At 27.8% G+C, this 22,594-nt stretch overlaps 1 protein-coding gene across 17 annotated transcripts in view; it reads left to right on the top strand.

Moving 5' to 3' along the window:
- Window positions 1-22,594, top strand: part of Dscam1 (Down syndrome cell adhesion molecule 1) — a 607,521-nt gene that overhangs the window by 458,480 nt on the left and 126,447 nt on the right. For all 17 annotated transcript variants that reach the window (XR_012756684.1, XM_075368244.1, XM_075368245.1 and 14 more), the window contains one exon: window positions 20,735-21,022. Coding sequence is in view for 16 of the 17 variants with exons in the window: in XM_075368244.1 (XP_075224359.1) it covers window positions 20,735-21,022 (288 nt within the window). In the remaining variant the exon portion in view is untranslated. The remainder of the gene's footprint in view (window positions 1-20,734; window positions 21,023-22,594) is intronic.

The following is a 22,594-nucleotide window of genomic DNA, read 5'->3' on the forward strand; positions in this document are numbered from 1 at the left end:
AAAACAACTAAATTTAATGAACGGTCTAGTATTTTAACAATTACTTCTGCTATGGCCGCTCACTCTGGAAATTATACATGCACTGCTAGCAATCGTGCTGGCACTACTAGTTACACAGCAACTGTTTTTGTTAATGGTACATTTACTGTGTAATATAATGATGCACTGCTCATTAGCGGCATGTTGCACAATATATTTGTACCATCAGTTTTGTTCTTAATCTTTGTAATACTTACCTTCTTGATCATTAATGTTTTCATTGACTTTAAATATTTGCATTTACCATATTTCATCTGTTCACCATGATTTCATTATTTATTAAAAAAAAATCATTTGATTAACTAACATAATTTTTTTATATGGTTAGTTCTTTTATGTAATTGTTAGTGTAACATTGTTCAGAGCACATCTGCACATAACTGTGTTGCATGTGCATATGTTATATTATCTATATTATTATTGTTTTATGTAATTTTTACCTTTATTCTCCTTTCTTAATTTATAAATTTAAGAAACTTTTTATTGCTATGCAAAAATGTATGTATTTTTATTTCTTTATCTTTTATACATAAATTCTGTAATGTTATTCTTATTCGTAATTCTTGTTAAAGATTCAAAAATTGATTTTGACTAGCACAGATAATAATTTTTTTGAAATATACATATATTTTTTTTTTTATTTAAAAAAAAATATTTGGTTATATGTTGTAAAATATTAAGCCTGAAAAAGTAACTCTTTTTTTATACAGATCTATTTTTCTATTATAATAATTTAATCTTAATTCTCAATATCCGTATTATTAGGTCTAACAATGTCTAATATTTGTAAATTCTGAATCATGATAATCTAGTAACATTGTTTATGATCATGTTAAACAGTCCCACCAGTTATCAGCCCTTTTGTATTGGAGTCACAGATATTTGCCGGTGAGGCAATACAAGTTAACTGTTTTGTTTCTCGTGGTGATACTCCTCTAATAATTGGATGGCAAGTTAATGGACAATCATTGTCAATTACTGGTTCTGGTGTTACTACAACACAGATTGGTCCTCGTACATCACTTCTTACTATAGGCTCTGTGATGGATCAACATTCTGGAAACTACACTTGTTATGCTGAAAATAAAGCTGGCCGTGCTGAATATACAGTCGCATTAAACGTACATGGTACTTTATTGTACTAATGAAGAGTTTGGTCTTCTACAGTCAGGCATGCTAACTTCCGCTTGTCATCGAATTGTGTGCAGTAATATAAATACATGAGCAAGGTGAATGACACCTGCTCAATCTCTCTCTCTCTCTCTCTAATTGTTAACTAATTTTTAAAACGACATCGATATGTGCTCATTGATATATGTATTTTTTTCAGGTAGTAAAGGATGAGTATGAGTAAACTTTATATTAATTCAGTTTATTGGTAAATGAATTTTACACATTGCAGTGAAAGTTCTTATGTGTTCACACTTGAACACAAGTTACTTATATGTTTGTGTATTCTCTTCCATATGTATACATACACTCACGCTACATAGTTTTTCAAACATCAAATTTCACCTAGAAATAATTTTCTATTTTTATTAAGTGAATGTGTGAACTTATCTTAATTATCTCAAATAAAAAACTAAATCCTGAATCAGTACTTAATGATTTTGTACTTATACGAGTAAAATGTTTATTTATTTAGTGAAGATATAAATATTTAATTTATTTACTTTAGTTCTATTATATCAGTGAGCACATAATTTCAGTAGTGTACATCTGGAGTAAATTAAGCATGTATTTTACCTACTTTTTGTAATTATGTGTTAAAATATAAAGTATACTTTTCCAGAAAATCCTTTTATCAATTTTGCTTCATTTTATTTTATCCTGCAAATATATTTCAGTGATTTTAATACCTGTCTTAAAGCAATGCATTCATTGATTAGCTGTTAATGTTATTCCATTATTTTATATTTATATAATGAACTCTTGATGGCCGATCGTAAACGAGATGTTTCTGTTGAAACAAAACAAACATCTTCTAATTATAAAACTTAATGTTTTAAGTTTGGATGACAGTTTAATAATTTCTGTACATCTTTTTGGCTTATAAATTAAAATCTGCATGGAAATATTACTTTAAGAAATATTTAACTCTGTATGCTGAAGTTATTTTTTAAAACGGTATGAAATAGTCATCTACTCATTATCAGATCTTAAGTTCTGATTGTAATCTGTTTTTATCAAATCAGTGAAATAAAGCAATTAAAATATTTCAAGACAAAATCAATATTTTATTTATATTAATTTATTTTATATTAAGAGAAAAACTAAGTCATTAAATCTTTTGTGGAAATTCTTCTTCTACCTTTTAAATATTCCTACTGTACTCTTACATTCCTTTCAACTTCATGTAATCAACAAAAAAAAAAAAAAAAAAAAAATTGTATAGTTTATTATTTGTGCTCAGACATCATTAAAATATTTTTCTAATTTTAATGGACATATTGTAAGTGCTTACAGAAATAAAATTTGCTATTATTTTGGTATGTAATAAAATAAAATAAGTGTAAATAACACTTATTTTATTTACACTTGTAGTTTTATTTACACTTAGTTTAATAACACTTATTTTATTTAGGAAAGGTATTGACTTGTTTCAGAAATAGAAGTAAGAATCTTTCATAGTATCAATTTTGAAAGAATAACAATTCAAAGGTTTCACATTATTTTTCTATGTCCACATCCATAGAACATATTTTAATATTGGTTATCATTATAGAAACTATATCTTGGTGTACAGATAAAACTAGTAGGAAACATGGAAAATATATTTGATATTTAAATCTTCCTTTTTATTTTTAATTTTGATCTCCTCTTCGGCTCACAAATTATACATTTATATGTAATTGTTTTTTATAAGCTAACTATAGATTTCTTTAAGAGTTGACGTTATTATAATTATTTCATTTTGTAATAATTACATACATATAAATTATATTGTTTTTCCTACAAATAAATTCATCTTTATAATATTTAAATAAAAATTATTCTGAATTATTTCATTCTGTGAATGAAATTATGACCAGTAAATTACGTGAATTGGTTGAATAACACATTTTCTATCTTATTACTTAGCCAACTACATTTAGTATCTGTTGTTATCATTGGTAATAGCTTTCTTTTTTATATGTGGATCAACCAATTTCATTTCATATCTATTATCTCTTTTCACTCAATGGTAATTGTTGTTAATGCGTTATTTTTTTTAATATTTTGATTACTTCAATTCAGTTCGTCCAAAAATCACTCCATTTACTTTTGGAAATGATCCATTTCAATTTGGACAGTTTGTATCGATTCAGTGCTCAGTAGCAGAAGGTGATTTGCCTCTCACTATTTCATGGACTTTTAATGGAGCTCCTCTTACATCATCAGATGAAGTTTCTGTTTCAAAAACTGGAAGACGTATTAGCACACTCACGATAGAAGCTCTTTCACATGAACTAGCTGGAAATTATACATGTATCGGTAGAAATGAGGCTGGAGTCGATAGCTACTCATCGAAGTTATTAGTTAATGGTTTGTTTATTAAATCTGGAAATGTCTCAGTTCCTTAGCTTGCATGTTTTATTAATTTTGTTCACTTATCTATCCCTTGTTTTGTCAAACATCCTACATCCAAAGAACTAAGTTTGTTGGGTATTTTAAAATATTTATTCATGTTTTTTATAAATCATAAATATTAAAATTTAATTATTTTTGTAAAATACAAAATACAGATATCTAAATGGTTATTGAAATAAATTGATAAACAAGTCTGTTTTCAAAAACTGTTGACAAAACTTTCTTTACCTAAAATCTAAACCTAGATAGCCTCTTTGACTGCCAAGTAATTATCATTTGAGTACTTTGTCTGAAGCTTCTACTGGTGATAGTTGGGAGATGAAATTATCATCTAGGTGGATATTAGGTAGAGAAAGTTTTGTAAACAATCTTTGAGCCTAATTTTGTTTTCCAATTTTCATTTAATTTATTTTAATAATATTAATTAAAACATTCTATTATTTTTAATCTAACTGCATTTTTAAGGCTTTTTTTTAATTAGTTTATTCATTTTTTAAAATTCTAAATAAATTTTTTTAAGTTGTTGTATTTGAATAATTTCTTTTTAAAAAAAGGAACCACTTTATTAATATTTTTAAGTTGAGAGTATTACAGATTTTAAGCCAAGTTCTCATTTTTAACAATTTTTCTTTTTTGTCATATTTTATTACAAAATGTTGTTATAATGTTGCAAAATTCTACAGTAATGTTTCAAGGTTTTTATTCATAAAATTTTAATAACTTTAGTTCCACCAAAAATGAAATCATTCAGTTTTGGCGATGAACCTCTTGAAGATGGACAGTCAGCATCAGTTCAGTGTTCAATATCAGAAGGTGATTTACCTATTAATATCACTTGGTACTTCAATGATGCACTTCTGGAATCATCTGATGATATTTCAGTCTCAATGAATGGTCGCAGATCAAGCAGTCTTAATATAGAAGATGTTACTCATAAATACGCAGGAAATTATACTTGTATTGGAAAAAATGTTGCTGGTGTATCTAGCTTCACTGCGTTATTAAATGTTAATGGTTCGCAGTATTTATTTTTATTTTTGCATGAATTTTAAAAAGAGCACAAACAACGTTTTTAATTCTTCTTCTTCTTCTATTACCTTACAGAAAGTATTTCCTAAATTTTCCTGAATTAATTCTAAAATTCAGACATAATTTTAATTTTTTTTTTTTTTTTTATTTTACCACTACAGTATTGCAAATAAACATTGTTTAGTATTGCAGTAAAATTCTTTGATATTTGGACTTTTTTTTTTTGTAAGGCCAGTATATTGTTTTAAAAGGGTGTTTTAATATATTTTATTTGTCTATTTCATATATTTGTGCATTCATGTCTTTATTTAGTATAAATATATAAAAAATTGTATGTAGTAAGTATTTATTTCAAATTTTGGTAACATTTGTATATCCCAAGTTATGTTTAGAAAAAATAAGTATTTCAAATATCTTGTGCTTATATAGGCTTTATTAAAGGCAACACCCAGAAAAAATCTTTTTTCTTAGTTGTCTACCTTGGGTACAAGAACATCAGAAATAATAGTCATTCAGTAATGCTTTCTGTTTTTCTACAGGTGTTATATTTCTTCCCCTTTCTTAGTGGTTATCATTGAGGGTTCATTTTAAGTACCTTTTGTGATTTTTAATACTAGTTCTGTTTATTAAAAATTATTACTTTTCTATATATTTTTATAATAAACATTTATTTTCTTTAAAAGTAAAAGTAATTTTTAAATAATGTAAAGTTAAATATTATTTATTTGTATTATACGAATTTCTCCGAAAAATAATTCTAACATTTACAATTGCAGTCCCTCCTATAGTGAATCCATTTTTCTTGGAATCATCAATATTTGCCGGTGAAGTAGTTCAACTAAATTGTTTTGTGCCACGCGGTGACACTCCCCTTATGATTGGATGGCAAGTAAACGGTCAGTCATTATCTATTACTGGTTCTGGAGTCAGCACAACACAAGTTGGACCACGAACATCTCTTCTTACTATAGGATCTGTGATGGATCAACATTCTGGAAATTATACATGTTATACTGAAAATAAAGCTGGTCGTTCTGAATATACAGTCACATTACATGTACACGGTATTGTACTGCAAACCTAAGAAGATATTCTACAGTCAAGCATGCTTAATTAATGCTTTTGTCAGCAAACTATATGCAGAAATATGCACATAATGCATATTATGTGCAGGCAAGGTGAAAGGACACCTGCTTAATGTTATTTTCATTTATAATTTTATTTCAATTTGATTTTCAGGAAGTTCTTTACTATTGTGCTCATTGATTATGAATTGTAGTTATTCATTATATTGATTGTTATGTAGTAATATCCAAAACTTGCAACTGATAAATAATATTGGAATTTATATTTGGGTCCTGGCTAAGATTGTAAACTACACCCCTGACAACTTATTGGTTCAGTACCACCTGGATGTTTCCGAAACTAAATTATGCTATTGGAGTTTATTAATGACTATGAGCGTAGCATCTTATTAAATACATACACAATGTTAAAGATAATTTTAACATCATATCTAGTCTTATTTTATTTGTCAATAGTAATAAATGAACTGCCTAACAGAATATTAGAATTCACTTGATGAGAGAAGGCTTTTAGTTAGTAGGCCATTCTCATTCTTAATATCCAAATATGATTTACATTAAAAATTAAAGAATTTTTAATTATTAATGGAGTAGTAATAATAGTTATATGTAGTACTAATGATTGTTTGTATATGTTATAATTTTTTCTCCTTTTCGTTCTTTTAAATGTTTAAATTTAACTGACCTGTCCTTCTGATTATAATCTATCTTGTAATTGATATTTTCCTCTCTTCCAAAGTTCCAACTGATTTGAAATTTTGCATATAGGTTCATTCTCAATGACATAATAGTCAGTTATTATTGTCATCAATTGATTAATAATTGATGAAATTACAGTAAAATTAGGTTTAATATGGAAGACTAATAAAATGTTTACTTCACTGGAAATGTGATGTTTCATGATCATGTATTTATTTAAAACATACATTAATTTGATCCCAGGAACTAAATTATTTTACATTCAAGCTAAATTTTATATATTCATATTCTAATAAAAATTACTGTATTCTTTACTTGGATTTAAACCTTGACCTTGCTGACAGTATTGATGCTAATAATTACAAAACTAACAGGTTAAACAAAGAGTTATGCATGCAAATACAAATTATGCATTGAGCAAGTGAAATAAGAAATAGACATCTAGATTCAAATGAGCTAGAGGTGATATTTGAAAGTAAGGAAGTAACAGTTGCCAGTAATCATTTCAGGTTACTTGCTACTTAATATCTTATGATAAAGATTAAATACTTAACTGTATGGTTAAAAATAATTAAACTTCATATCAGAAAAAATGCATTTGTACCTAGTACAAGTACCATTTAATCTATTTTTTTTAAATGCATTTATATTTCTTAATGCTTTTCTTAAATACATTTATATTTCTTTGTTTACTTTTTATTTGGGTATTTATTAATTATTTATGTTAGATGTCATCATGGTTTTCATAATAATTAAAATTTTACATTTTAGATAAACACATCAAACTAAACTATGTGTTTAAAGGATTGTTTTACATTCTAACTTTATAAAATTTGATTCTGATCAATGAGTATTCATAATAGCAGAACATCTGAAAATTATTGAGCATGAATCATCTGTTTCTCTATTTTCTCTCTGTGTATAATTTTATTTATTGTCTTTTTCACTGCATACATGTTATACATATTCATTCACCATTACCATCATAACTATGTGAGCTACTTTTTTAGTTATTTGATATAAATTTTGTGTATATTTTGTAGATATTGTTTTATTTTTTAATATTTTGTACTTCAATGACAAAAGTACATGCTTAGAATGACATCAACATTTTAATTTTTTTCCTTATTATCAAATGGCAGGATTTATTTTTTATTTCGTTTTCTTTGTATTGTTATATTTTAATTACAGACCATTGTTTTATCATTAAATCACGTATAAGAATATGTGAAATGTATTATCATTTTTTTTTAATTGATCATATTAATTTAACCATGTGGTGTAATAAGACTTTTATTGTCTAGTTTTGTGTGTTGTTAATTACAACTAGTAATTTGTTGTATATTCATTTTTGAAGTCTGATTTTCTGAATATTTTATTTTAGTACGTCCAAAAATCAGTCCATTTTCTTTTGGAAGTGAACCATATAAATTTGGTCAGTTTGTTTCAATTCAATGCTCCGTGGCTGAAGGTGATACACCATTAACTATATCATGGGTTTTTAATGGTTTACCTCTATTATCATCAGATGATATTTCTGTTTCAAAAACGGGAAAACGTATAAGTACACTTACAATTGAAGCCGTTTCTCATGATTTTGCTGGAAATTATACATGTATTGGTAGAAATGATGCTGGAATTGATAGTCATTCATCTGAACTTCTTGTTAATGGTTTGTTTTATTACTTCTTTATCTTTGGTCTGTCATGGTAAATTTTATCAATACATACATATATTTTTTTTTAAAAAAAGCTTTTTGCATGTTATGTTTTCTTTGGCTGTTAATGTCATCATCCTACATCCAAATATTTATTTAAAATATTAAAATTATGTTTAAAAATGTTTCTGTTAGGAAGCTTTCAGTTAGGGATACAGAAATTTGTTGATTATAGATTTTTAAAAAATATAAATTGTTTAATAAATAACATAAGTGTTACTTTTTTTTTCACTAATTACTATTGTTTATTAGTTTATTTTAAGTTAATTGAAATTATAATAACAATTTGTATCTGCTATCACAAAAAACAGGTTGAAATTGTTTTAAATACATGATGATATGTAGTATGATCAAGCAGTGTTGATTGATGTAAAGTACTCTTTTTAAATTTCTGATATAAAACATAATGTTCAGAGAAACAATCAGCAATTAAAAATATTTCTTGTAAAAGATAAACTATAGAACATCAGTTATCTGAATACTGATTATCCAGATTGATCTGATTGAATTTTTTCCTAAATTTATAAAAAAAATTACAAATTTCTTTTGAATTTATTAGTTGGATTTTAAATAAAATATTCATACAATTTAGAATGCAAAGTATTAAATGAATGTGTAATCAAGACCAGTCGTCTATATAATATGTAATTTTTTGGGATTCCCATTATCATATTTATATTTACAAAGAGAATTGCTTCATTTCAACTCTTTGTAAACATTATATGTAGATAAGATTTTTAATTCAATTACAGTTAAAAATAATGCATCTAAAGGTAATATTTGACTATGATTTTGTTAAAAAAAAATTCAAGCAGTCCAATTATTTGGATTTCTGCTTATCTAGATCCTGAATGTGATCCACAATTATTTAGAGTTCTGTTGTACTGAGTAATATTATAAACTACATATTTTTGGTAGATCTTGATGTTTATGATTATAAATTTTATTTGACTAAACAGCATCATTATAGTATTGTAATCATTAACAATATTGTACTTAATTGAATTGTTTTTTCTTTGTGAATTGTTGTCTTTCCTCATTGACTTACCATATGATAAATAAATTTTATGAAGAAAAATATCATCTATTTTATTAGTTCCTCCAAAGATGAAACCATTTACATTCGGAGATGATCCGCTAGAAGCCGGACAGTCTGCAATTGTTCAGTGTGCTATTTCTGAGGGTGATTTACCAATAAATATAACTTGGTCATTTAATGGACAAATCATTGAATCTGGTGATGATATCTCAGTATCAAAAACAGGCCGTCGAGGTAGCAGCTTAAGTATTGATGTTGTTGAACATAGACATGTTGGAAATTATACATGTATTGGGAAAAATGCTGCTGGCATATCTAGTTTTACAGCAGCTCTTAATGTTAATGGTTCGTTCTTTTTCTATTAATATTGAAGATCTACTTTTTCTGATATTGTTGTTATAATATTGCCCTTGAATTATAAAGCTTTTTAATTCTGTCATCTTTTCTTAACCTAAACATATTTTTCCTTTTCCTGTTGATGAAAGGTTTAGTAGTTGAGTTCAGTTTGTTCCCAGTTCTGTTAATTTCAATATCACTTGATTTTCATCATGTATAATTTTTCTTTGGTAGGCATTAGATTTGCCATTGTAATATAGAACATTTTTTTATGTTAATGTTTTTTGTTAATGAATAGGAAAAAATAATGTTTAAAACAAAGTAATAAATAATAAGTGGTGATATAATTTTTTTTACTTTGTTGTACTGGTATAGCTAATATTTTTGTCAGAGATTATGTTGGATATTATTGTTATTATTATTTTAAGATGTGTAAGTAAACAAAAGCAACAATTAACAGCCTGTGTTAATTGTATCATATTAATTAATAAGTTTTTTTTTTTTTGTAATCAAGGTCTTATTGTAAAATTGTAATAAGTATGTATTGTAAATTGTACGTTGTTTCTTATAATGAACTGGTTTCACAAATCAACACATGCAATGACTCTGTAATAGTGTTTTGGGGATTGAAGGTCTTGAAGTAAGGATGGGTTTTCTACTAATTTGAGTTGATTGATAACAAGTTGAAGTTGATAACAATTGAATCACACATAATATAGCAGTTATTAAAATTAAACTACATTGAGCTTTGTTCTCTATGTATTTGCAATTGTAGATTGTTGACATTTAGTACAACTTCATTCTGAGATAAATGACTATAGTAACCAACGTGATTAAAAATTTACAAAAAAAGATTTTGCACTTTACAGGTATGGTACTAAGTACCATTTCTGTTGATTTTTCAGTAAAATAAGATTTAACATAATATTAATTTTTTAGAGCAATAATCAAGTTTGATTTTTCATTTACTTTTTGATATTATAGACGAGTTGTTTTACTGAACAGATTTGAAGCTGTTTGATAAAATGCATGTTCAATCAAGATTTTTTTTGTTTAATTATTTTAATAATTATTCTAATTTAGTTCCACCTAAGATGAAACCATTCACATTTGGTGATGATCCACTCGAAGCTGGACAGTCAGCGTCTGTTCAGTGTGCAATATCTGAAGGTGATTTACCAATAAATATTTCTTGGTCATTCAATAATAAACCATTGATATCAACAGAAGATATATCTATAGCGATGATTGGTCGTAAATCTAGTGGGATTAATATTGATATCATATCGCACAAACATGCTGGAAATTATACATGTACTGGAATGAATTCTGCAGGCATCTCTAGTTATACTGCAGTTTTAAATATAAATGGTTTGCTTCTTTGATATAGAGGAGTAATGCATGCATTTAAACGCTTAAAGTATATCAATATTTATTTTGATGTCATTTGCACTTTTTCACATATAATTTATTTTATTTCTAATTTGAAGGTTTTTATTAAACAATTTTCAATATTATTTATTATAATTCAATTAACATTTCTTGAAAATTGAATACTGTAGTTTTTGGAGTATTTTATATTTTATTTTCATTCATTTTAAAAACATTTAATTTTTTTTGTAATGAAACTGTTCATTACTAATTTTTTTCCTTCTCATTAAACTGTTCAGCTTTCCTTCTCATGAAGCTGTTCTTCTTTTAAACTCTGCCTACATGTGTCTGTGTCAGTATTAATGTTTAAAGATAGTTGTTTATAACTTTGGATAAGTTCAAATCAAATGCATTGACTTTTATGATGAAGTCCCTACAATTTTGAAAGTGTTATAAGTAATTACATCAAAAGTAATTTTGCTACATCAGAAATGAAGCAGTATGCAGAAATAAAACTTTTTGTAGTTATCTATGAAAATTACACCTTATGAAAACACCTGATTTTTCTATAAAGCCAAATTTAAATTACAGACATGTTAAGTTGTTCAACATTTTATTTAGTCTATTTTTCAGTGTACTTACCTGATAATTTTCATTTTCTATGGTCAACAAACTTTAAAAGTAAACTCTTACTTTGTTAGTTATGGAAATGATTTTTATAGTTTTAAAACCATATTCTTTTAAGGATGTTGTTAACGGTTCATTAAATAAGTATTAACAGCTGTATTGACATTTGATGAGTTTATTGTTTGTTATGAAAAGAATAGTTTGTTTTTAATTTCCCACTTGCTCACTTTTATTTTATTCCTTACTTCTTAGACATTTTCTTTACATATTTTTATGTACTTTTAATGTTTGCAGAAGTAGGTATATTATTTCACTGATTCATTCATTATTGCAAATTACATAATTATCATTTGAGTCACTTACACTTAGCAAAAATAATTAGGAAGTAACATGTACTTTTACTTTCCCATCTATATAGCAACTATTATAGCTATGTAGAAGAGAAAGTATGGGAAATTGGGCACATCTGGTTTTCACTAAATCTTGATGAATTGACTCCTAAGGTCCCCAGAAAATGAAAATGGCATCAAAATTTCCAAAAGGTCAGGGGTTGGTTGATGCAGGGGGAAATCAAAATTGTCTCCAGATTTTGCATAATTAAGGTTGCATATTTTCTTTTTGATAATTTTGTGAATATTAATAAACAACTTTTGTAAAAAAACGTTTTTTTTATCAATTTCACCCCACCCCTAAAAATGGTTTTGAAGACTTATAGAAGGCAGTGGAAGGGGTGATTTTTGTTGCAGTTTTTTTCGTTACATAATTTTGCGAATATTATTAAAAACAACTTGTAAAAAAAAGTTTTTGCTAAATTGCACCCTACTCCAAAAAATAGTAATAAGTTTTAAACGTTGCAGAAGGCAGTACAGTGGGTCTTTTTCATTACAGTTTTTTCTATTAGCATCTCAATGGATCCACAAATTTTTTCCCATCAAAGTAGAGTCTTAACCCAGCCATCTCCTTACACACCCCATATCCCACTTAGCGGTCGGACTTCTACTGTAGTCATCTGCTTTGTTGTGACATCATAGGTGAGCAGTAGTATTAAATGAATAATATTTAAAGCATAAAAATTTATTTAAAGTGGCCACTAGTACCACCACGCCCGCATGATTGAAATATGGTTTATGAATGAAATATAAAATATGCGCCCGCACTTTAGTCAGAATTATTGAATTAAATAAACAAAAAAAATATTGTATTTAAATAAAATGATAAATATTTTAAATTAAGTTTGTGTGTGTGTGTGTGTGTGAGCAGTGCATCAGAGAAAAATCGTGTGACAGTAAAGTCCTACAACTGTGTTGTCAGCTTTATTAGTATAATTTTACATCTTTTATTCTTACTGTGGGTATAATTTGCCATCCTTGTTATAACAAATAAGCATTCTCTATCCATTTTTTGGCTTTATATGTCCTTGTAATGTTTACGTTATTATACATTTTAGTTTATTATTCTTGATGCTTAAATTTTTTCTATTGATTCACCAAATTTTTATGTTAATTCTTTGTTTCTGTAGAATGTTATTTGAAATGTCATTGTTGTTTAGTATTTAATTATCTTAAAAAAATTAAAAAGAAGTCTGTCATTCAAGTTTTGTATTATGTTTGAAATTATGAATTTTGTTGATTGTAGTTGAACTTAATATTTATGTATATTACTATATATAACTGGTGGTGGTGGTTCTTGGTTTAGGTTCTATTTCATGAAGTAATTTATTTTTCAGTGAATAGTTTTGGGGCTGGCATTCTATCATCCAGATCTTTTAAGAGTTTTTATTATAATTGTCATATTTTTACAAAAAAAATCTTAAAATAAATAAATGTAGTTATAAATATTTTTTTGTAATTGCTAACTGGGGATCATTTATTATTTGTTTGATCACTCTTTCATTACACCATTAATGTGTTCAGTCATGAATCATGAGACTTAAGTTTATCAGTTTTTTAAAACTGAATGTGGCTGCTTATGTTATGTATCAATATTTAGCTTTTTTATATACCATTATGTTTGTTATGTATAATTATTATTACGCATATTTTTAACATATAATTATAGTGGCACCAAAAATTATGCCATTTACATTTGGTGATGATCCATTTGAAGCTGGAGAACCAATTCTAATTCAGTGTATGATACCTGCTGGTGATTTACCATTAAATATTTCTTGGTTGTTTAATGACAAGCTGGTTTCAACTCGTCATGATATGAAAGCAATGGCTAATGGTAAAAGAGCTTCATCTCTTAGTATTGATGTGGTTTCGGCTGAACATATTGGTAATTATACATGTCGAGGAGAGAATCGTGCTGGAAAAACAAGCCATTCTGCTCAACTATTGGTTAATGGTTAGTTATTAATAGTTTCTTTTTTTAGAAACTTTCATGTAGAAAATTAATTGCATTTTTTACTATTTCTTCACCTTTACAAGTCCTTCCTTAATTGTTTATAATACTCATTTATTATTCTTCTCAATATTATTCAAAAACTTTTGACAAGACTACTTAAATGTAAGAAACTGTCTATGCTAGTAGTCATCTCCCCCACTAAAACATGGTTATTATCTCAGATGTTTCTTAGTAACAGTACAGCAATTATCTAATTTTAATGAAAAGGATCTACTAACAGACAGTCTTGACTCTAAAGATATCATTATGCAATGAAGACTTTGAGCAAGAAAGTAAAAAAGAGGATCTTAAAAATGGAATTTATTCATTTGTACCTGGCAAAAATTACTTTATCTATTACATGTTGTCGTTTAAGATAAAAATAGTAAACAGCCTTGGATGAGGATATAGTTCTAGTTACTATTAATTTAATTAGAGATTAACTATTAGTTTTGATGGAGGTATAAATTTCATTTCTTTTATCTTGCCCTATGTTTTATAATGAAAAGGTCTTGATGAATCAGTTGGTGTTTCAGATATAGTATTCTCAAGGTATTATTTCGTACATATAATTTTTATTTTATCTTGGGAATTTCTGTAATTTTTTTTCCTAAGTGATAGTATTTTGCTATCTGTATCTTTTTTTTGGAGCCAGTATTTGCAAAGGTGGGGGTTTTGAATTTAACATAAAAATTAAAATATATAAAACACTTTTAAAATGATTGAAATCTATTTACATATTGTTTAAATATTACATACTGTTTTGTGCTTCTTTATACATTGGAACATTATTCGACAATTTTAGTTTCTCCAAAGATGATACCCTTCACATTTGGTGATGATCCCCTGGAAGCTGGAGAACCCATTTCTATTCAATGTATGATACCAGCTGGAGATTTACCACTAAATATTTCTTGGACATTTAATGGTGATCCTGTATCGATGCATCATGATATAATGATTATGGCTAATGGCAAAAGAGCTTCTGCACTTAGTATTGATGTTGTATCAGCACAACATATTGGAAATTATACTTGTTGGGGTGAGAATCGTGCTGGTAGAACGAGTTATTCTGCTCAGTTGTTGGTCAATGGTTGGTCTCATATTATTTGCATTAATATGAAATATGTTTATAGATACAATATTATTATTTCAGGAATGTTATGTTAGATTTTATTTTAATTTTCCCTTAATTTCCTTTCATATTCCTTTCTTGCTGTTTGTGGTAGCTAGAAAGGGTCTGTTACAGTTTCAATTTCCTTTGCTTTATTCTCAACATATTGTTATTTTTTCTTTAAATTCAGTTTTATAAATGTATTCCTAAATATTGCTTTAGTTATGTTTGTAAACATGATTTTATTTATAAAAGTTGAGTTTCAGATTTATTTTTGATGATGAATAGTAGTGTAGTGATTAAAATGATCCCTTTTCAGATTAAATGATTAAGGATCTCAATATTAAATAATTTGCTTTGTTTATGTATTTACTGGTGATTATTTTCCATGATCAGTGATCATTCAAACTGGCCAAAATGTGTTAGTCAGGTAGGGGAGATTTACATTCATTCATACATATCATCCTCACTCATCCTCTGAAGAAATACCTTACAGTGGTTTTGGAGGCTAAACAGAAAAAGAGGGGTAGGGTATGTATTGTCGCACTATATTTTGTAAATTTTTATAGTCCAACCTTTTGTGTTAAACTATTTTAACTTATTTTTTCCACTGATCTACGGAATCTGAAAATTCTTCTGGATTTCTTTTTATTTTGTTTAGATATAAACCTAACTAAATTAAAACCACTATGTGACTTATAACCCATTTAAATTATTTAATAGTTTTAAAGCTTTTCACAGAACTATTTTTTCTGATAAAAATGTTACTGACTGCTGTATGCTAGTTTTTTTTTTTTTTTAGTATGCAACCTCAGACCACTTTTCACCTATTATAACTAGGAAGATAAAAAAATTGTGATAGAAACAATAGGCAAAAATTCCCAGATCCTTGCTGGGAATCAAACTCGAGATCAAATGATCTAAGGCCAACACGCTAACCACTATACCATTTGGCTGGCCAAAATGTATTTTCATGGCATTAAACTAAACATTAACTAATTTTTTTAATGAGTTAGTAATGTATTGTCTTTAATAACAGAATAATTTAAACTATAACCCTTAAACTCTAGTTTTCTTTGATTCAAAAAGACCAAAAATGAAACAAATTTCTTTGAGGTAGATTATGAAATTTGATTACATTAAAATTATTAAGAATTATTAATAACTTTCAAATAATAGGAATATTCTTCCAAAGGACTTATAAAGATCAAATTACCATCTTATTCAGTTGTATTTCTGGTAGTACTATTGATAATGGTGGCCTTATTACAAAGCTTAGCTGTTACGTATGAATTCAAATTTAATTTATCTTGTATTTCTTTATTTAACATATCATAAATTTAGCAAAACCAATCATATTAAATGAACTAACATAACATGAGTATATTGTTCTACTTATAGGATATCCAAACCCTTTTAAGATGATTGTCGTAAATTACAGTGCTACTAGAAATCCTACCTAAAGTTTTTATTAGGTGTCAATTAATTTTGAAATCTCTGGAAGAGTAGTTCCATTAATTTGAAAGCAAGTTGTTTTTTAATTTTTAATTATTAAAACTATATACATATATATTTGTACTTCATAATGTCTATGATTATGCTTTGAGCATAATTTTTTATTTATTTAAGGAAATTGTTAAATCATGTTGTACTGTTAGACGCTCGCCAAATTAGTCTCTATAACTTATACCAATTGATTAAATAAAAAATTATAATGCATAAGTTATAAAGATATGACAGAATTATTTTTTGAAAAAAATTGCGCAATAGAATTTTTTATTTACTATTGTTATTTTAGCCGAGTTCACTATTGTTGCATGTATCTTAGATTTCAACTTAGAAGTATGTATTTTTGTATCCATTAGATTATTTTTTTGCTCCAGCATCATGAATGAATTAGTATTTAGGTTAATTCAATAAATAATGTTTGTTTAATGATCCAATAAATAATTTTTTTATTTATGTATCAATAAATAAATTTAAAAAAAACGATAAAAATTAGTGTAAAAAACATTACTGTAATACGTTAACATAATAATTAATTATACTATATAATTAATTTAAAATGTATGTTTTTTAACTGTTTAATTTTTTGAATGATATATTTTTATTATTTTTTTATTTTAGATGTTCAAAAATATTATTTATTGTTAGAGTTTAAAATATTTACTGGTTCCTTATTCTTTCACATACTTTCATATTGTAGGATTAGGTATAAATTAATTTTGTTATAACAGTTTGCTAAATTATTTGAAAATTCCAGAAATCTTGTGTTGTTTTATTTATTTATTTTAATTACGTAATTCTCTCACTATTTCACATAGTGTAGGTTTGTGTTAGTCTTTTTTTATGTGTGATTAGTTTTGAGTTTTATTTTTAGTCCTACCAGTCATAAATCCATTTTCTTTTGGTGGTGATTCATTCCATACTGGACAGTCAGTGACCGTCCAGTGTACTGTCTCGGAAGGTGATCTACCATTGACAATTACTTGGGCTTTTAATGGAGAGCCAATACAGTCATCTGAAGAGATGTCAACTTCTAAAATTAGTAAACGTGTAACTGTATTAGCTTTTGATTCAGTTGCTGCTAAACATGCTGGAAATTATACATGTTTTGCCCAAAATCCTATTGGAAAAGCTAGTTATACTACTTCATTAAATGTTAATGGTTCGTTTTTAATGGTCAATTTTAGTTTATTAGATTTTTGCATGCAACATAGCAGTTTTTGTTTTTCATTTATAGTTTGTGAATAAGTAGAAATACATTTATTATTCATGAAATAGTTTTTATTAGAAACACATACAATCTTAATGAAAAGGATTAATTAATATCAAAAAAGAAATCATTGAAATCTTTAATAAAATCCAAAAATGAAGCCAATAATTTCCAAATGTTAATAATTTATTTTATCCTAATCATTTCTTATCTTTTAAAGGTTTTTTAACAATTCTTTTTTCCCTTCAGGTTGTCTGTAATTTTTATTTTTTTGATGTTCTCTCTGCCACCCTTTACATATGCTTCTAGTAGAACAGACAAACATGAATATATTGTCTCAGAGATATACAGAACACTGAGTAAGAGAGAAAGTACGAGGGTTTTTTTTTTCAAGGTCCGATCGGTTGTGAAATAAAAACCCGTGCAAAAATCAGATGAACCTTTGCGCATATGTGTTGCGCAGCGTCTCTAGTGTGGCCTTCAATCATGCCACGTCACTTCATTTAGTTCTGAACACAGCTAGCACGTAAACATGTCTACAACAATAGCATCTCCCGCCAAGTGTGAAGTGCGTGAAGTAATTCGATTTCTTCAGGCTGAGGGGTGTAATGCAGCTGAAATTCATCGACGAATAAGTAATGTGTATGGTGACACTTAAATGAGTGGCAGCAAAGTGCGACAATGGTGCAGGAACTTTAAAGTAGGACATACAGATGTTCATGATGCAAGTGGTCAGAGAAGGAAGCGAGTGTCAACCGATCTCGTTGAGCGAGTAGATGAGGCAATTTGAGAAAATCATCGGTTCACAGTTTCTGTATTGAGCGATTCATTTCCTGAAATTTCAAGGTCAGCTCTCTAATTCTCTAGGTCAAGTCTCTAATTCACCATTGTGAATTAGAGACTTCAGTACCGCAAACTGTTTGCGAGATGGGTTCCCAAGATGCTGTCCGACCATCACAAAATAATGAGAATGGACGCCTCTCTAAGATTTCTCCAGTGCTACCACAATGAAGGAGAAGATTTTTTGAACAAAATTGTCAAAGGAGACGAGACATGGGTCCATTTCGAAACTGAAGAAACAAAAGAACACTCCAAACAGTGTATGCATTCTCATTCTCCCAGTAAACCAAAGAAGTTCAAGCAAACCTTCTCCAACAGAAAGTGTATGGCTACTGTGTTTTGGGACCAGAATGGAGTTCTCTTGGTGGAATTCATGGAACGTGGCACGACCATCACTGCAGCCTCATACTGCGTAACTCTTCAATGTCTATTCAGAAGGGCTATTCAGAATAAGCGGAGAGGAATGTTGTCATCAGGCATTGTCTTTCTCCATGACAATGCTCGGCCGCACACTGCAGCTGTAAAAATGAAGCTCCTGTAGCGTTTTCGTTGGGAAGTGTTTGATCACCCACCATACAGCCCAGACTTGGCTCCATTCGATTTTCACCTCATTGCTCACATGAAACGCTGGCTAGGAGGACAACATTTTGGCACAGACAGCGAGCTGCAGACCAGCTTAGAAACATGGCTGAAAACATAGGCGGCTCTGTTTTATGATAAGGGTTGGAAAGTTGTTACCATGCTACGACAAATGTCTAAATCGGCGTGGCGACTATGTAGAGAAATAGCGTAACTATGTAAGTACTTGTTACAAATAAAAAATTTTTTATTTTCACTGTGGTTTTAATTTCATGACCAATCGGACCTTGAAAAAATAACCCTTGAATTTAGAAAGAGATGGGTATTTGGTTAATATTCAGAAGTATATGGTTAATGTATTTTTAAGTTCTGCTATCCTTGCTTCTTAGTTTCTAGCTGTATATTGTAATCAAAGTGCACCTTGATTACACTATATAATTTATATACACTGCACTTGAATTCTTGCTAGACTGTAATTCTATTAAACCATTAACTTATAAATTCTGTAGTTGCCTTACCTCCTTGGGATTCTGTCAGCTGATTAACTCTTAGCAATTACTCTTTTTTTCTTAATTTTGTTTAATAAATTCTTGCCACTGGGGTGTATTTTTTTGTTCTTTCAGTCTTTGTTAGTATGCTTGTAGGACTTCTTTAATGTTTCAAGTGCTGCATATATGGGATTATATATATATATCCTGTTTTGCTTTTCAGTAACAGCATTAATTTCTGTGGTCATTGACCTTTCCTTATTTTTTTTAACCTTTAATTAATAGAAGTTATCAACACTTTTATGTATCTACTGGAACTAGTTTATTAAGTGGGTTTTAGTTTTAGTTATGCTTTTGTGTTCTTACATTGTCACTTTTATTTTTTATGATGTTTCCAGAAATTTTCCAAGTTTAATGGACCTTTCCTTGTGTTGTAAAGGAAGTATTACATCATCTTTTCATGAACACTTTAATATTTTTTTATTACACTTTATTAATTTAGTATTATTAGAAATACTGTATGTGTTTCTACTAATTCAATTATAGAATTTAGATGGCATAGTCTATTTTTTTAGATTTGCATTTTGTCATATTGCTCTTTTTGAATGATTATTTTAGTTTTTAAAATTTGATATGTGTTTTCATATTTTAGATGATTAGTAAAAAGCGAGTATAATGCCCATTTTATTTGATATAGAATTAAAATTAATTTAAGTTTATAGAAAAGCATTTGTACTAACATGTAGGGTTAATGTAGAATACTTTTTCACCTAAAGAGTTTTTCCACGGTGTAGGATTATTTAAGTTGTTAACAGACATATGATTCTACAATTTTGTACTATTTGTTGTTTTTTCTGAGTGTTTCTTTTTGTTTTCCTTTTGTAAAATTATTTTGTGTGTTTATCACATTTTTTAGGACTGCACATATTTTTTATGATTATGTGTGGCACTTGCACTATGTTATTTTTTATTTTTATTTAATTTTTACCAGGTTTGGTCATCTGTGCCTTCTGAATTTATATCTGTTGCAGTCTGCTATCTGAAATAAATTCAGTAGCTTTTTTGTGTTAAATATTTTACTGTTTTATTTTTATGGACAGTTCCTCCTAAGTTGGCTCCATTTTCATTTGGTGAGGAAATCTTAGAAGCTGGTGAGTCAGCAAGTGTACAGTGTTCTGTGTCAGCTGGTGATCTACCGATACAGATCAGCTGGTATTTTAATAATGATACAATCAATCCAGTATCTGGAATTCTTACATCTGTTATCGGTAAACGGATTAGTGTACTGTCAATTGAGTCCATTGATCATAGTCATGCAGGAAATTACACATGTGTAGGAAAAAATCGAGCTGGGAATTCATCATTTACTGCTACACTTAATGTTAATGGTTCGAAATTACATTTTGTAATTAAGATAAAAGGGATGTTTTGCATGTCTACACTACTGCACTTTAACAGTTTCTGTCTTATAAAATTTATCCAAAATCCTGTTTCATTAAATCATCACATGTTCAGTGATCCAATATTTTTATTTCTAAAATGAAATTTCTGCTTAGGTAAACTTTAATTCAGTTGTGATAACAGTTTGTTCTGAGATAGTATAAAATGAAATTAAAACTTTAAGAATAATATTAATATATAATAAGAATAATAAAACAACATACATTAAGGATCTTTCCTTAAATGATTGTATTTCAACTTAATTTTATTTTTTGAGATTATTGAAATAATGTTTTGTCTTCGTAAAATTTTATACAAATATAAAAGAGTCAAAAGGAAAAAAAAATGGTGATTTTTCTGCTTCTTGGAACATTATAATTATTTTAAAAAAAAACTAATTGTGTTGATAATCAATAGTTTGTTTATTACTCCTTTTTGTTTATGTTGAGAGTGGTGGTATCTAAATATTATTGGCTTTAATTATGTTGGAAATATTTTACTAGGTTATATACAGTTTGGTGGTACTTGTGTGTTTGTATTGTGCTATTAGTTATTTTATCAAAAAAATGTTCATACATTCGGTCAAACGTGTTGTAATGAAATGTTTTGCACAAATAAAATTGTATTGTTTTAATTTTAAACTGCATATTTTCCAGATATAATCAGGTTTTCTCTAACCACGTCATTAAAATATTTATTTCCAAACTGAAAAGGCATTGTACATTTATTTATTGCAGTTAATTAAAATATTATTAAAGCTGATAGCTTTATACTGCTTATATTTTTGTCAGTATAATATTATATTTACTGTGTATATCTTTTAATTGTTTTGAAGTACCCCCAAAGATGATGCCATTTTCATTTGGTGATGATCCATTCCATGTTGGAGAATCAGCTACTCTTCAATGCACAGTCTCTGATGGTGATCTGCCTTTAACTATGTCATGGTTACTTAATGGTCATCCAATAACAGCTTCTGATCGTGTTATATTATCTAAAATTAGTCGCCGAGTTAGTGTTCTTACAATTGATCCAGTTGCTGCTGAAAACGTAGGAAATTATACTTGTCTTGTACGGAATCTGGCAGGCGAAACTTCCTTCACAACTCATCTACTTGTTAATGGTTATACTATATTTTTTCAAAATATCACGATTTTTATTTATTAAATTAATGCCAGCTACTTTCTGGAAATGATATACTTGCATGGTATCTAAGAATAAATTTATTCATGTGGTTAATGATTTTTTGCTGTTACATATTTATATTAATTTTTTGTTAGAATATTAGATATAGACTAGTACTTTATGCAACAGTTATTTAGTATAAACAATGTTGCACAATACTTCATGAACATACGTTATTCTATCTGAAACTTCTTTTGAAATTGTATGCAAAACATTTAATAATATTTATTACATGTTTTTAAGATTTCATTTATTATTTAAATCCATTCCTAAATAACCTATTCTATGTTCCTAATATCCTCTTATACTCCAATATCATTTGTTTATGTTTAATC

This window comes from Lycorma delicatula, chromosome 6, assembly GCF_047948215.1.
Source record: "Lycorma delicatula isolate Av1 chromosome 6, ASM4794821v1, whole genome shotgun sequence".
NCBI classification, from domain to species: domain Eukaryota; kingdom Metazoa; phylum Arthropoda; class Insecta; order Hemiptera; family Fulgoridae; genus Lycorma; species Lycorma delicatula.